General features: G+C 38.0%; 3 protein-coding genes across 3 annotated transcripts in view; 2 read left to right on the top strand and 1 right to left on the bottom strand.

Moving 5' to 3' along the window:
• Positions 1 to 3,354, top strand: part of ACE2 (angiotensin converting enzyme 2) — a 361,754-nt gene extending 358,400 nt beyond the window's left edge. The window contains exon 16 of the mRNA XM_065741369.1: positions 3,340 to 3,354. The gene's annotated coding sequence lies outside the window, so the exon portion shown is untranslated. The remainder of the gene's footprint in view (positions 1 to 3,339) is intronic.
• The window catches only part of CLTRN (collectrin, amino acid transport regulator), a 422,295-nt gene that overhangs the window by 387,860 nt on the left and 18,501 nt on the right, over positions 1 to 15,934 (top strand). The gene's annotated exons all lie outside the window — the stretch shown is intronic.
• MOSPD2 (motile sperm domain containing 2) overlaps positions 5,730 to 15,934 on the bottom strand; it is a 34,276-nt gene continuing 24,071 nt past the window's right edge. The window contains exons 11-15 of the mRNA XM_065741387.1: positions 12,736 to 12,832; positions 11,835 to 11,931; positions 11,160 to 11,289; positions 8,302 to 8,404; positions 5,730 to 7,800 (exon numbers count right to left, since the gene is read on the bottom strand). Of these exons, the coding sequence (XP_065597459.1) occupies positions 7,654 to 7,800; positions 8,302 to 8,404; positions 11,160 to 11,289; positions 11,835 to 11,931; positions 12,736 to 12,832 (574 nt within the window). The 3' untranslated portion in view covers positions 5,730 to 7,653. The remainder of the gene's footprint in view (positions 7,801 to 8,301; positions 8,405 to 11,159; positions 11,290 to 11,834; positions 11,932 to 12,735; positions 12,833 to 15,934) is intronic.

Genomic DNA, 15,934 nt, shown 5'->3' with positions numbered 1-15,934 from the left:
TTTCCACAGGTCTCACTTACACCAATCAAATGTTTTCTCTAATTCAATAACATTTTGACTTCATTGTCCTGCAGCACTATGTCACAGATCATACTGGGAATTATTTATCAGTTTCTCCCACAGCTTCCATCGGTTTGCTGTGAGATTTCAGATGAGTTCTGGATGGAAACCCTAGCATAAGTAACACCAGAACGTATCTGTAGCTTTGAAGAAAATATGTGGCACAGAGGTACGTCTCTAGATAGAGACTTTTCAACCCATTTTCATGTTATAGAAGTCCTTACATTTCCTGGAGGAAAAAAAAATCACGCTTACTCAACAACTTGTAATAAATTCTGATTTACCCTAATCATTAAATGAAACAAGTTGAATTATCACACACTTACAGTTTTGGTCACCAGATCAAAGATGATTGAGATTGCTTTTTGGTAACAAATATGGATAGAACCGCATCATTTTAATGTTTATATCCTTATATGCCTGGAACCAGCTAGAACAGCAGAGTGCACATCTGTGTAGGGTTTTTGAGTGCCTGGATCTCAGCTGTCCGCATGGACCAGGGAGAAAAATGAGAAGTGAAGCAACCACTACCCTAGGGTGAGATACAGTTGGTGCAACAAAAAATGAAGAAAAGATCAGAACTGATGAAACTGACGAACTTACAGGGTTGCAAATGTCTAGAATGGCCTCTGTGCTGTTGGAAGAAACAGAAATTGCAATCATGTTTCCTTTGAGATAGTGACATATATTTCATTAAGGATCAGAGTTTCCTCAGCTAAGAATGAACTTAAAGTACTATCACAGGAAGGTATTTAGATCTGAGAGACCGGATGTCCCCCCATACCATCTTTCAGAGCACACTGAGAAAAGGAAGGACAGGAAGGTTTCATTCCTCCAGGCAGTTCAGTGCAGGCTGTCTTCAAGCGAGAGCATGCACTGCAGGCGTACTTCAAAAACCTGACCTAAAGAGTGACATGTAACGAGTTCAGCTTTTTGTTTTCTTCAGAGTCCAGTCTTTACATCTTTCCCATTCTTGATTGTTCATAGGCATCAACCTATGCAAAACACCAGAATGCTTTATTAGGAGTCTGAAATCCTGTTTTGCTAAAGCATGACTCACATCTAGAAAACTCTATCAAAGAAACATATCATTTGGTAAACAGATAAGGAGCTCCCTCAGTTTCAGCGATGGGAACACTTCAAAAGAACCCTTCAAAAACTGATTGCCTTCTCATAGATTGTAAGCCAGCTATGAGGTTTTCATCTGACAGGTAGCATCTAATCCAACTGGAAGATGACTGCATTCTTCCTTTGTTCTTTGCAAATTCAGATGTGTTTAAAAAAAGAGGACCTGAACCACAGTGTTGAGCAACTCCTGGTGTGGAAAAGAAAGGTGGCTGACATCCAAACAGTTGGGATGAAGGTACGGATACTGAGTCACCAGCACTTGTAAGATGATTTAGCCTGATATACACAATTCATTAAACTATCTTTGACTTGATCTGTAGCTGCTTACAAAATCCAGCTTGATGTCAACCAGCATTATTTCCTAGAGTGACGAGGGGCTGAGGACTGAGAACACATTTTTGCTGAGGAATGGTACCTGATCAGTTAGCAATAGCAAAACGAGATGGCTTCACTTCCGCCTGTTCTGCTGAAACTTTCAGCTCTGACAAACCAGAGGATCATGCATCACACCGCTAATCAGACAGCCCTGCTTCAGATCTTGTGTGTTTCCCATGTGCTGGTGGGATACAACCTGGATGCTGAGATTTGGAAATTAGGCTTGGGAAAAAAGATGATGATGATCGAGCCTGAATGGGTGAAAATTATAATTCATGTTCTAAATCCCAGCTGGCTCAGTGATGTCTTTCCTTGCTTCAGCTTGCTTGCAAGATTTTTCATTACACAGTTTTCCAATTCCACATTTCTACTGTTAAATTATATGAAGAAAAACAGATGTCACAAGGTTCTCCCTGCTGCAGCAGTGTGAGTTGTAAGGCAGGCTTAAGATCTTGCATGCTATCAGAGCCACTGACGCACTGCTATGTCAAAGCAATGAGAGTATGTGAAGATGATGTAAATTGTTTCATATTTATGCACTACTCTTAAGAAAAACAGCAGCAGGTTATAGAAGAATCCTCTTCCCCTTGCCCTTCCTTTAGAGAAGATGTTACAAAATCCTATGAATTCTGTCTCTTAAAGGGCCCTCATAGCTGGAATCACTGCTTTGTCTGTGTTAATTCACCCTATTATTTTTTAATTCATCCACTCATTGTGCAAAATAGATGCTGGAAAACAGTGCATTTATCTGTGAGGTTGGCAATAGTCTTAAAAGCTCTCCTTCTTACAGAGCTGTTAAAGTTCTAAAGATACAAATGCCTTAATTAGCTGGTTTTATTAGCCTTGTACAGCTGTCAATATTGGAGTGGTAGTAGGAACTATATATTCCGTTTAAAATTTTTTATGGAATGAAGGTTCCTTTGCAACATTAATGCAGAACTTGATCTCTTAGTCTGTTCCTGAAGATCTGAGTTATATTTCTTAAGACATTATTGGAAATAAATACAAACTAGTTTTACTATGTATTACACAAGTGAAGTGCGGCAACCTATGCAAAAAAACACAAATGGCACCTGACATTCAGCCTGTGTCATGCCATGTACTGTAGTTTTTCAGTTCTACACACCAGTAACTCACCTTGGTAGAACTGAGGAGCACATGAAAAGACATCACATCACATCACACATTCTCCAGCACCAGCTCATTATCCTCTCTGACTCATTCAAAGTGACACTCAAGGAGATAAAGTGCTTCTGAGTTGCGAATGTTCTTGTTTTGTCAAAAGAGCAAAGCTCCTCTCTTCTCTACTTATTTGTCCCAGCTCTATTTTGATCTGCAAGTAGATTAAAATAAACTAATTAAATGTGCATGGCCCAAAAGCTGGCAAAATTCTGACATGTAAGACACTTCGTTGTGTGCTTTAAGCAGAAAATAATCATTACAGACGGAGAGGCTAATTTGACCTTTTTGGACCTTAATTTTCCCCATGTTTAATGGCAATTGGACCAATGTATTTTTCAAAATTTCTGTTATGACAGTTACACGATAGGGACAGTGAAGTGCTGAAACAGTAGAATGACAGCAACAAAGACAAACGGACAAATCTAAAGAAACAATACAGAATGAGCATGTTTCCTCTTGTTCGTGAATCTCCTGCGAACACAGGTTTCTTGAGTTTTCAGAAGACCAACATTTCAATTACTGTCTGCTCTGAGACAGCATCTGTGAGACTAAGGAACTTCAGACATGTTTCCCAACTGAGATGGCTAATGGAAGGTAAATCACACTGGGAATGAATGGAGTGCAAACGTAACCTGGCTGCCATGATTTTCCAAAGAGCAGACAAAATCAAGATGCAGCTCCTTCCTTGATTATTTTGCCTCTTACTTTTTGTGTAGCACTTCTCAAGTTTTCTAGAAGATGTACCCACCAAAAGTAGTGGAGAGATGCTCCACAGATGCATTTGCCATTTCTCCTCAATTTGGGAGACGCACTCAGACTGCACCAGATCCCCATATTCCCCATCCGTACACCAGTACAGGAATATTGGAGTTACTATACAGGTTGGAAGAAAATTACTTAGCACCTACTACATATCCCACCATGCATCCAGTGTGAGGGAAAGGAGGAAGCACTGTGCCAACCACGATGCCTGCTAGAACACCAGTGTCTGGGAGTACATACATGTCAATATACACTTGCTCAGGATAGTATCTTAAAATGGTACTTTTATCATATAATGCAATGGACTAGCACAAGTGAACATTGCTTTTCTAAGGTTTCCCACTGCTTTCCAGGCTAGACTGAGAACTCATGATTCTACATCCTCTTTTCAGAAGAAAGCCTGCTGGACTGTGAATTCCTCAAGAGGAAAATACCACTATACTCTGAAAAGCACTACAGTATATTTTCTTGAGTCATCGCCATCAGGTGCAAGTTTACATTTAGAAATAATAAAAGAAAAAGCATAAGAGAAAGGAAAATAAGGAAAATGTTACTTGTGTACATGAAAATGCACAGGATGTGGGGATTACTGTCATTCACTCATGGCAGTAGGTAAAGCATCAATCTGTGTTAGTTGCTAATTAGATTAATGAAGCACCCATGGTGGCTGCCCAGATTTGCTTTTCCTTTCAGGAATTTCTCATTTGTCACATTCTAGAATGCAAAAGTGTAACAAATTCTGTTTATGCTTCCTTTTCACGCTATTGTTGTCATCTGTATTTATTGGAATGATGCTTCTTGTTTCTAACTCTTTGGGGTTTGAATAACAGGTGTTCAGACACAGCTCCGAGCTATTGAAAAATGATACTGGCAATGATTTTAACAGATACAGGGCACAGGAAAAACAAGGAAGTCGTACAACAATTCAACACCACATAGGGTTTGCTAAACTGCATCATCATTATCCATAGGATATCTTAATTCAGATTTCATCATAATCACAAAATGAGATGGTGGCCGTGGTCAGACAGATAGTGGAGACCAGGATTTATTTGTAAATTAAAGGAAACTACATTGGATCTGAACAGAAAAATAAATCAGAATTGCTTTTGTTCCCTCCTGGACCCCAGAGTAAGGCAAAGCTTGCTCTAGGGAGATCACAGCCACAGAATGCACTGTGTAGCACTGCTCCACTCCGTATTCCTGGCTTTCTAAATGAAACGGGTAAGATGGGCAGAACCTTTTCCACTTTTCTCTTAACGCAGCAATGCTAGTTTACTGGTCTGGCTACTTCCTGGCATACAGGAATGTACTGGAACGTATGAAAGTACTGGAATAACAGGAGTAGATGCAACATTTTTTACTTAGCTCTACAGCAGAAAGTACCTGTTACACTATGGTTTCCTTCTGCTAAGTTCTAACAGATGAAGTCTTTCACTCCTCAATAAAATAAGCTTGCACAGACACATAATTATTTCAGGAGTAAGGTCTGAACGAGACCAAAGGAAAGACATACAGCAACATAATGCCTTTGAAACACATTTCAAGGATATCACTGTTTCTGCTGGTGTATCTCATGGACTCATCAAGATGAACAAAAGGCATAATTTACCATTCATCTAAGAAGGTATTTTTAGCAAGAGGCAATACTGACAAAAATATTTAGTGAAGAAAAACCCAAGTGGCAGTAAAATAGTGAATACATTCTAATGTGGACCTAAGAAAATAAAAGATAAATAAAGAGAAGCTACAGGCATGTTTTTCGCATTCAAGATTTCCCAGATGTCCACCAACTCTAGTGCAGTGCTAAAACACCTGATACGGAAAGAATTAACAGTGCGTGAGAGGAAGTATTCCTATCAGGAGACCCTGAATAGGCATAAGGAAGAATTTAGCAGTCCTTTGAGCAGGCTACTGCTATTCTTTGGACTGTGCTGAAGATTGCTACGACTGGACTTTGTGTTTGGACACAGTCTTACTCTGCCAGTCTAACTAGAAAGAGAGTTCAATAGTCTTTTAGCTCAGTTTTGGGTGAGATGTCAAGAAATTTGACTGCTGAACACTCTAACTTCAGTATCACCAGTACTTCTGTCACACTGCAGACAACGAGCCATTGCACTACTGACTGTTGTAATATCGTGTTAAGCATCTGCAGACTAACAACAGAATCAAAATCTAAGAAGATATAGCTATTTTTAAAAGACTAAACGTTAAAACCTGTGTATTTCCTCAAATTTATTTTGTAACTATATTTTTCTGGAACATATTAAAATAGAAAAAAACGCTCATCTGATTCAACATACAAAGAAAATACCAACATAGTAATAAAATACAGAAAATATTTATCAAAGCACCAAAACATTAAAATATTCATATTGGCAAAGACTGTAAGAATATATTTCTCACAATTTTACAGTAAAGTGCTATTCAATCCACTCAAATTAAGGAATCAGCATTTTAATAGCATGGTTAGTAATCACTACCTGAAAGGTACAAATCGCTTTGTTACTTTTCTCAACAAGACAGCAATCCATTTTGTTGGAAGCAAAGCATTTGAATTTTGTGCACATGAAAATAACTTAAACATTCAATAGTTAGTGAACAATAGAAGTCGTGAATTCATTCAGAAAACAAATGTTGAGAAGGAAAATATACAGAAATTAGATCAATGACAAATCCAGAACACGCAGATAGGGTAAAATAAGGTATAAATAAAGGACAGAAGACCATGCACCAAGCAATTCTCACTATTTGCCTTTTACTCAGTAGTTTTTAGTAATCATTTTGAACCATTCCTGCCTTATTAATTAATCAGTTTACTAGCACATTTTCTAAACTGTCCTTTTCTATTCCCTCGAAATGATGCTACATCTACAACACACTGGAGAGATACCATCACCAAAAAGACAGAAGCAGATTATGACCATTACTTTTCCCCATTAATCTCTTATTATCTACTGAAGTCAACAAACCATAGCTAAATCTATTACAAATCTAACTTGTAGCAAAAAATAATTCTAGTAGACAATTTAGACATCATCTACAGTTAAAAAATTAAATTTATGAAAGATACCATCAGTCTCCTTTAAGGTGTTTAGCATTTTAATGTACATATTTACAGCCATGAATACAAAGAATTCTTGTTAGAATAAAGTAATGCTAGCTTCATACACCACTTTTGCAATATTTTCTGAGAAATGGTAGATATAACACTTTTATATGGCCTTCAATAATACTTAATCTTCCTGACTTGACATTTTTCATAAATTCATCTGTGATTTAAGCACGTTGCACATCTCACAGTAAGTCCTTACGCTATTTATTAGTCTTTTTAGGAAGCATAACTAGGTCATCAAAAGCCAACTGTCACACTCCTCCTGCAATTTCACTTAGAGCTGCTTCCAAAAAAAATCATAAAAATAACAAACAGGGAGGGAATAGGAACAGTATCTCAGCATGACTATTTCATTACTATTTTTGGAATCAAGTCAAGATTACTTTGCTTGTCAGTATGGCTGTGTGCATGTTATTTGGTAGAAAATATTTACAGTACGCTTGCATTCAGGAAAAGGAAAAAAAAATAATGGAATTTAACAAAGAAAGAAAACGATGGCTCTGAGGTACCAAAATAATCACTAGCAAATATCTTTCTTTATACCAGACTGTACATAGATTATACAAAAAATTTGCCCATAGTATATAATTTCTGTAAATTTTCCTGAAAGAACAGGCGAAACGTTAGAATACATCTAGCAGACTGCTTACACCTTCTGTGGGAGTAATTTTCAACGTAGGAATGATGAACATAATTGAAATACTGTATTTAAAGTTCTTGAGTAGAGGAAAAAAGCAACTATAGTTTTAAATGATGTTGTTGCATTTGGTTTTCTTCTTCCAGTTCAGTATTATTTATTAAGTTGTGTAGTGGAAATAACTCCTAGCTCTATCATCTTCCTGCGCTGTTCTAAGTGTCAAGTTTCACTAACTTCCTTTGTTGGTCGTTCACTTCATCGTTCAGCGAACACATCCGTTGTTGTGGACTCACAAACCTCATTTTGGCAGTTCCAGGATCTGAGTGTAGAACAGCAATCGTTTCCACTCCAGGCAACCAGGATAGGCAGCATCTTTAGCGCAAAGCGGTTCATTTTAGCTTCTCTGGCTATATGCCAGGTAGAAGCAGAAGGCAACAATAGTAACCAATAATGATGATAAAACAACTGACAACTGCTGGAACCAAAGGCAGCGATCAATCTGCTCTTGAAGTCTTTTATTAATTTGCAGTAAGTGAGTTAGCTGAAAATAGAAAAAACATTTCAATAATTTTAAATTACCACAAATGAAAGCAACCTGTTATTGTAGAGCTATTCAGCCACAAAAATTTAAGCACATCAAAAACACAACTTCTCTTAGTGATGCCTTTTCTATCGCTACATCCTTTGAGGAACTGTTCTTCTAAAGAAGCTTAGAACTTCACAGATTATGGATAATTGGTCTTGTCTGTATCAGGCAGCAGACATCTCCAGCTAGGAACCAATAGACACTGCTAAGTCTCATTCACATCTGAGATGTGTCATAAAACAAGACGAATGAATAAAGTGCACTGGAAGTGACTTTTATTAAACGGTTAGCACTCAATAGAGTAAAATAATTAAATTACTGTCACTCATTTAGTTACTTTTGAGCTCTAAGCTTTTCAAACCGTCTAATTTACAAAGTATCAAGGACATTTAGTACAAAACAAATCCTCTTACAGTACGCTTGTTCAAGATTTAGCACGACGGAATACACTATTACCTGCACGTGTAAATCTTCATTGGTTTTTGCTGGAATATTTAGTGCATTTTCTTTTAATGTCAGAGTAGAAGGCTTACTGCTTTCTATGACATGACACCTGAGCCTGTTAAAAAAATATGCACAGCAAAAATCATAACAGAAAAATTAAATAGGGAAAGTAAACTGTCCAAATAGCTGTTATTTATATGTTTATATTTATATCATCTATTCAGGTTGATTAATTTTATAAGTAACTATTGTAATGATAATCCGAAAAAGCTTCATCAATTATATTTTGACAGCTTTTGATATAAAGACAGATAAAAATGATCTGTAAGCACAGATAAAATATACCTTAATCATTTGAAATTTATAATACTGGATTTACTCAATCAAATGCTTACTACCAGAATTGCAGCAAACAAAATCTAAAGGTTTTGTTTCCATTTTAAACCTTAGTAACATTATTTTTCAAGTCCTTTGCCTCTCTCACAGAGTTGAATCTGGAAGTCTGGGACGGGGTGCATAATGCACCCCCTGTGATTCAAGCAGAGACGGTCAGAGATCTTCTCCTCCATCTGAACTCCCACAAGTCCATGGGGCCAGATGGGATCCACCCAAGGGTGCTGAGGGAGCTAGCAGAGGTGATTGCCGAGCCACTTTCTGCCATCTATCAGCATTCCTGGTTATCTGGAGAGGTCCCACAAGATTGGAGGCTTGCCGATGTGACTCCCATCTTCAAGAAAGGCCGTAAGGAAGACCCGGGGAACTACAGGCCTGTCAGCCTGACCTCGGTATCAGGGAAAGTTATGGAACAGATGTTATTGAGGGAGATCACACGACACGTGCATGGCAATAAAGGGATCAGACCCAGCCAGCACGGGTTCACCAGGGGCAGGTCGTGCTTGTCCAACCTCATCTCCTTCTATGACTGGGTGACCAGACAGGTAGATGAGGGAAAGGCTGTTGATGTAGTCTATCTGGACTTCAGCAAGGCCTTTGACACGGTCTCCCACAGTATTCTCCTAAGGAAACTGGCAGCCCGTGGTGTGGACAGGTTCACTCTTCTCTGGGTGGAGAACTGGCTGGAGGGCCGTGCCCAGAGGGTAGTGGTTAATGGAGTTAAGTCCAGCTGGCGTCCTGTTACGAGTGGTGTCCCCCAAGGGTCAGTTTTGGGGCCCATCTTGTTTAATATCTTTATTGATGACCTAGATGAGGGAATTGAGTGTACCCTCAGTAAGTTTGCAGATGACACAAAGCTGGGAGGATGTGTCAAACTGCCTGAGGGTAGGGAGGCCCTTCAGAGGGATTTGGATAGGCTGAACAGCTGGGCTGAGCAAAATGGGATGAGGTTCAATAAGACCAAGTGCCGGGTCCTGCACTTTGGCCACAATAACCCCATGCAATGCTATAGGCTTGGGGCAGAATGGCTTGAAGAATGTAGAGAGGAAAAGGACCTGGGGGTGTTGGTTGATGCTCGGCTCAACATGAGCCGGCAGTGTGCCCAGGTGGCTAAGAAGGCCAACAGCATCCTGGCCTGTATTAGAAATAGTGTAGCCAGCAGGAGCAGGGAGGTGATCATTCCCCTGTACTCAGCTCTGGTACGGCCGCACCTCGAGTACTGTGTTCAGTTTTGGGCCCCTCACTACAAGAAGGACATTGAGGCCCTGGAGCGTGTTCAGAGAAGGGCAACGAAACTGGTGAGGGGCCTGGAGCACAAGTCTTATGAGGAGCGGCTGAGGGAGCTGGGATTGTTTAGTCTGGAGAAGAGGAGGCTCAGAGGAGACCTTATTGCACTCTACCACTTCCTGAAGGGGGGTTGTGGTGAGGAGGGGGTAGGCCTCTTCTCCCTGATAAGTAATGACAGGACAAGAGGGAATGGCCACAAGTTGCGCCAGGGAAGATTTAGATTAGACCTCAGGAAGCATTTCTTTTCTGAAAGAGTGGTCAGGCACTGGAATGGCCTGCCTAGGGAGGTGGTTGAGGCACCATCCCTAGTGCTGTTCAAGAAGCGTTTAGATGAGGTGCTTAAGGACTTAATTTAGTAGTTGGGTAGAGATAGTGATAGGAGGATGGTTGGACTAGATGATCTTATAGGTCCTTTCCAACCTTATGAACTTATGAACTTATGAATCTGCAGGACCAGAGTTTCAAGCCTCTATTAGAGGTAGTGGAATCCTACACAGATTTATAAAATACAGTAGAATCTCCTCTGGTAAAATGAATACTTTTCCTAGAGATGTGCAGTGATTCTACTAGATGTGAACAAACATAAGAAAGTAAAAACAGGTATATTTGAAATCGTGTATTGGGGTATGTATTTTTGTAGTGGTATATTTTCACCGTTATGTAAGGAAAACACAGGCATTCACATTGAGTTTTACAGAGATTTTCTTACCATTATTTTTCCCTAGCAAATAGGGAGTATTTTCTAATAATTCCTAGAAAACATTTTTGTATTGTTAATTCTCTCCTTGCTTGTATATCACAAGGGGAATATTAAAAAAAATCAATAAATTTTGTTTAAAATTTTAAGTATGTATTTATCTATGTTATGTATACACACACACACACACACACACACACACACACACACAGATACACTGCACCGGTGTATTTTCAGATCTATTCATATTTTTTCCTCTTAAATCTTAAGCATTACAATGAAGCAACAATAAAAAGAGAAACATGTGTTGAGAATATCATGCATGGTGTATTACATATTAAAAAAATCATCATTTAAAAAACAGATATACTTCAGTCAGCAAGCACACAACTGAGTTTGAAGAATCATTTACTGATTATAATAATGCAAGTGCTATAAATAGGATAAATTACATTGGCTAAAAAAACCTATCTGCAGAAAACCCTATACTCACCTATGTTCCATCACCTTGGTCCTAGGAACTTCTTTCCAAAACTGTGCCAGTTCTGGTACACCTGATCCAGAAGACTGGTCCATTTCTGCTGCCATTATAAGGAAACGATCCTGCAGAGAAGCTGAAAAACCTGCCCTCAAAGGAAAAAATAAAAATAAAATTGAAAATAAAAATAAAAATGAAAATGAAAATGCTTGGATACAATAATAGCATTACAATGCATATGGAGCACTTTTGAGCAGAAGTGTTTTAAAATGAGAACTTGTGCAGGACATCAGAGACTGATGTACTGGAAACAAAAATGATGAAATCCTTCTTATGCTCAACAATTTTCATCATCGTTTTTCTAAATTTCTTTGGTTTCTTTTTAACAGAATTAGTTTCATCTGAGCAATTCAATGGCAACCCGCAACCCGGTAAGGAACGTACTTTTTTAAGACAAGACTCAGTTGCAGACAACATCTGCTTATGCCTATATGGAGTAGTAAATCAGTATAGGCAGTTATTCAAATGCTGTGTGACAGACATGCTCTCTTATAAATGGTAATACTGTCATACACCAATCGAGTAGACATCGGTTTCACCCAGCCATACTACCAACCAATGTTCGTATCTTGTCAGCCTTGATGTTATCATCCAGGCTTTCTAAAAAATTCTGCATAGGATTTTACTTACCACCGTGAAGAGAGACTATTATGTCTAATGATGTGCCAGGCTCACAGCTGCTGTTACTGGGTTTAACTCTGTATTTTTCAGGAGCAGTTGTTCTTACCTAAATACAAGAAAAAAATATAAGCAGGTATATAGTAAATACACAGATGATGACCTTTTCATATTCTGATTTTGTAGTCACTAATAATGCCAAAATCATTAAATACTAATTAAGACAGAGTGATGTGTATCTTTAAAATACTTTACTCTGTGGGAGTAACCACACTACATCATTTTTTTCATCTCAATCACTTTTATTCTCTCCTGCCTGGCATATGCTATTACCATCTTTACTATATGTATATAGCAAATGGAATATCTGACGAAGTTCTACAAAGTATGGACACTTTAGTTACTTGTGTGTGAAGAGAATACTAACTGTTGGAAAACAGAATCAAGATGCAAAACAACTCAGAATTTTTGAAGCAAACAAAACTGCATTCATTTCTTTGATAGCGACATCTGCAGATGGAGCTGCGTCACTATGGAGCATTTCAAACTTATTCCCAGACAAGATTTTAAAAGGCAAAAGTTCTCAGGACATCCATTTCCAAACCCCAACACTTTCTTGTAGTTTGTTATATAGTTAAGTACTATTCTATCACCAAAGAACCAACCATCCCTGTAGGTCTTTTTCAGTCAATGCTCCAAAGATTAGTACTATTCATTGTCTTTTGGGATAGCATACCATATGAACAAATTCAGCCAAAATATTTCCTTGATCTGCTTCAAACACCCCAACAATATTAAAAAGAAATAAAGCCCTTGGAAAGGAACTTAATAGCTTTTCATCCTCCTTATCAAAACTATTCAGAAGAAGTTAAACATTTAATAACGTAAATCAAACCATGCTTAATATATTTACCTTAAAAGCTACTACGTTTTTAGTGACGTTTGTCAGAACAATCAAACACTTTTTCTCTCCAGTTTCTTTGGATCCAAAATACAGTTCTTCTGCAGGGCTGGTAAAAAATACAGGAGGGTTGGTTTATTCAAATTGTCTTCATTGCATATGATATAAAAAAACCTGACCGCATCTACAAGAAAATAAAATACTTTCAACCTTTCAGCTACAGTTGCTAAAAACAGCTTTGCATAAAAAAAAATGTTGAAAAAGGCACAGAAGTTTTGTACTGAAGCTTATGGTTAACTCATGACCACAAATGGACCTAGCTACATTAGTTGAGTTGACTACTGCCCTTGAATTGTTCTACCTGAATGAGCATGACCACCTGCAAAAGCAGGGATAGTCAGCAGATACATACAGTCCCTTCAGCCACTGCATTTTCTGATGGTACATTAAGGGAAAATTTCATCCATTTTAGTTCTATTATGAAAGGCTATAAGCTGTCACAGGGAGGGAGCAATTTCTACCTCATAAATCTGCCCTTGTTTATGGCCATAGTGCACACATAAGAGGAATAGGCAGGTATCTGTAAGAGGCAAACATTACAATCACTACTGCTAAATTCATTTGTACTTATGAGTCATTATGAGTCTTCACATACTTCTGGAGACATGTAAATAAATATAAGGTTTTGCTTATTTTAATATCTTGCTCAATTAAGGGTCACGCATAAAATCTTTTAAAACCACGTCCGACTACTACAATTAGCTTCGGATTACGAATTCAAATGAACACTGTGAGGCCAAAAGTAGGGCATGCTCATTTACAAGTTGAGAGGAAATTCAAGTAACAATGAAAAACTTCTTCCTTCTTATGTGCCATGTGACGATTACGCAAAGAACTCCCATAGCACGCAGTAATACGGAACCGGATATTCTTTTTCAAAAATGAGTTACTTCTGCTTTCTTCCCCCCTTTGCCTCTTTCTAGAATGCTACGTTTGACCTCTTTCTCAATCTCATTTAATACCAATACTTTATTCTCTCTCATTTTAACCCATCAGTACATTCGCCAAGAGAAAAAAAATCTTGGCGCTGGATGGCAAGCCTGAACTCCTACGCTAGAACAAGAGTTCAGTGGTGATTGTGTGGAAGGAAGGCGCCTCTGTTTTGCAGTACACTAGACAATCCACATTAAAAACATCCTTGACAGGGGGAAGGAACTATGCTAATCAAGACAGAAACTGATGCGTGTGAGAAAGAAATTAACTGTACTTCCTTCTCTGAGCTTTTTTATTCCCATGCACAAATTCTCTAGTTAAGTAATCAACAGCAGTAAAGAAAAGGTTTTAGCTACAAGGCATTTCAGTTACATTAATACTGAGCTACTGTAGATGTGAATTTTACAGAAATTGCAAGGTAAATCATAAATGGGTTTGGAAAGCATAAACTAGTGTCTAACAGGCAAAGAGAATACTGTGCCATAGCCCCATTCTTCATGCTGTACCACCAGCTGAGGCAACTGACAAAAAAAACCCACAGCAAAACACTTGAAAGCCAGCTCTGAACACTTACTACCTGTCAAGTCAAATAGTTCGATAGCATGGGATGGAGGTGATATTGTAAGTACCTAAGCCTTCTCACACTATTTTTTTTTACTATCTGAGATGAGGGGGAATAAACAGTTAATATCATATTCAAAAGTCTGATCTGTAAACACTATGAGCACACTATGAGCAAATCTGCTAGAAAACATGAGTAAACAGATACTGCTTCTTTGTTTTTAACCTTCTCAAATATAACAACTTACTCATCAGAAAGGCCAATAAAGGTCAACCGTTCCTAGGAAGGTGGGCAAGGGAAATGCAATAGTGATTCTAACCAGGAAGAGAAAAATTACTTGCAACCATGACTATATGCATAAGCACGTTTGCCAGTTCTGCTTCAGTCATACGCCACAGAAAACAAGTGGCAGACAGCAGTAGGTAAGAAATACCCATACAGGAAGTCCTCTGCAGAAGTAGCTGGCACAAAATGGCTACTGAGTCTTAGTGACTTCATAGTACCAGCACTACTGCGACTCAACTTCCACTTCAGGCTCCATGCTGCCCTCATGCCAAGACAGCAACACTGGGACCAGGAAACAAAAGCTAACCCTACAATCAGAGCGCTTATTCATGCCTCGTGTGTGAGACAGATACTCGTGAGCAGGAACTTTGTATATTGCAATATGTAATGACAGTTCAATGCTCTGAGAAAGAGGTCAGGGAAACTGTAAGCAGGTCTAATATCTATAATTTAACAATGAGCAACAAGAAAGTGTATGCTTTCAAGAGTTCACTGGAGGAAAAAACAGCAGGACCAAGGGGGATATCATTATTTTTATTTTCCATGACAGCAAGGCAATCAAATATAGAGGTCCTAAAACTCATAACATTTATTCTTCTTGATATTTACATAATCTGTAAGACGTCTACTCCATCAGCAGGAAAAAAATGGCTTTTCCTCTTAAACTTATATTTTTTAATTTTCTTTTCTCTTTAAGCAGATGGATGGACTCAAATTCTTTTGTCAGAAAGAACAAAATATTTCCTCTGAATTCTCTTCATGCAAAATCTTAAGTAGATGTTCCTGGATTTTATAAATCCCTTCAAGATAACAATTCCACAGTCTAGCCTTTGTGTTACCAACCAAGAAAGTAGGACTTCACATAGTTATTTATATGCAAAAAGCTAATTTTCATTTCAAACATTAGGAAAATTTGACATACAAATGTTTAGTTGCTAATGAATAAGTCATTATTCAAATCCATTCCAAATCTAATTCAGTACAGCAGTTACAAAATTAGCTAAGGAATTACCTATAAATTAGGTATTTTCTTCATTTGTCTAATAGCAAACTCTAAATGAAAATAGAACTTAATATCTACATCATTTTCTGAGCAAGCATCTTAACCTGAAAAGGAGTGAGGAAAAAGAGACTAATTGATTTTACTTGACATTTTGTGATGAAAAGCAGATTAACTTCCAGATGTAAGAATCTCAGATAACAACATATTTTAAGCAGATATGTATATTATACAGCACTTCCTGCATGAAGAATTGCACCCATTCAAAATGGTTCAAGTTACTGGCACAGATTATGTAAATACCACCCTCAAGATAAAAACCATTAAAGCAAGATTTAACAGAGAAAGTTGTTAGCAGAAAAATTGTTGAT

Source organism: Cyrtonyx montezumae, unplaced genomic scaffold (assembly GCF_038088225.1).
Source record: "Cyrtonyx montezumae isolate F1298 unplaced genomic scaffold, pur_monq_1.0 scaffold_3, whole genome shotgun sequence".
Lineage (NCBI taxonomy): Eukaryota > Metazoa > Chordata > Aves > Galliformes > Odontophoridae > Cyrtonyx > Cyrtonyx montezumae.
Note: the sequence above shows the minus strand (reverse complement) of the source record. Positions and strands in the feature narration are given on the sequence as shown.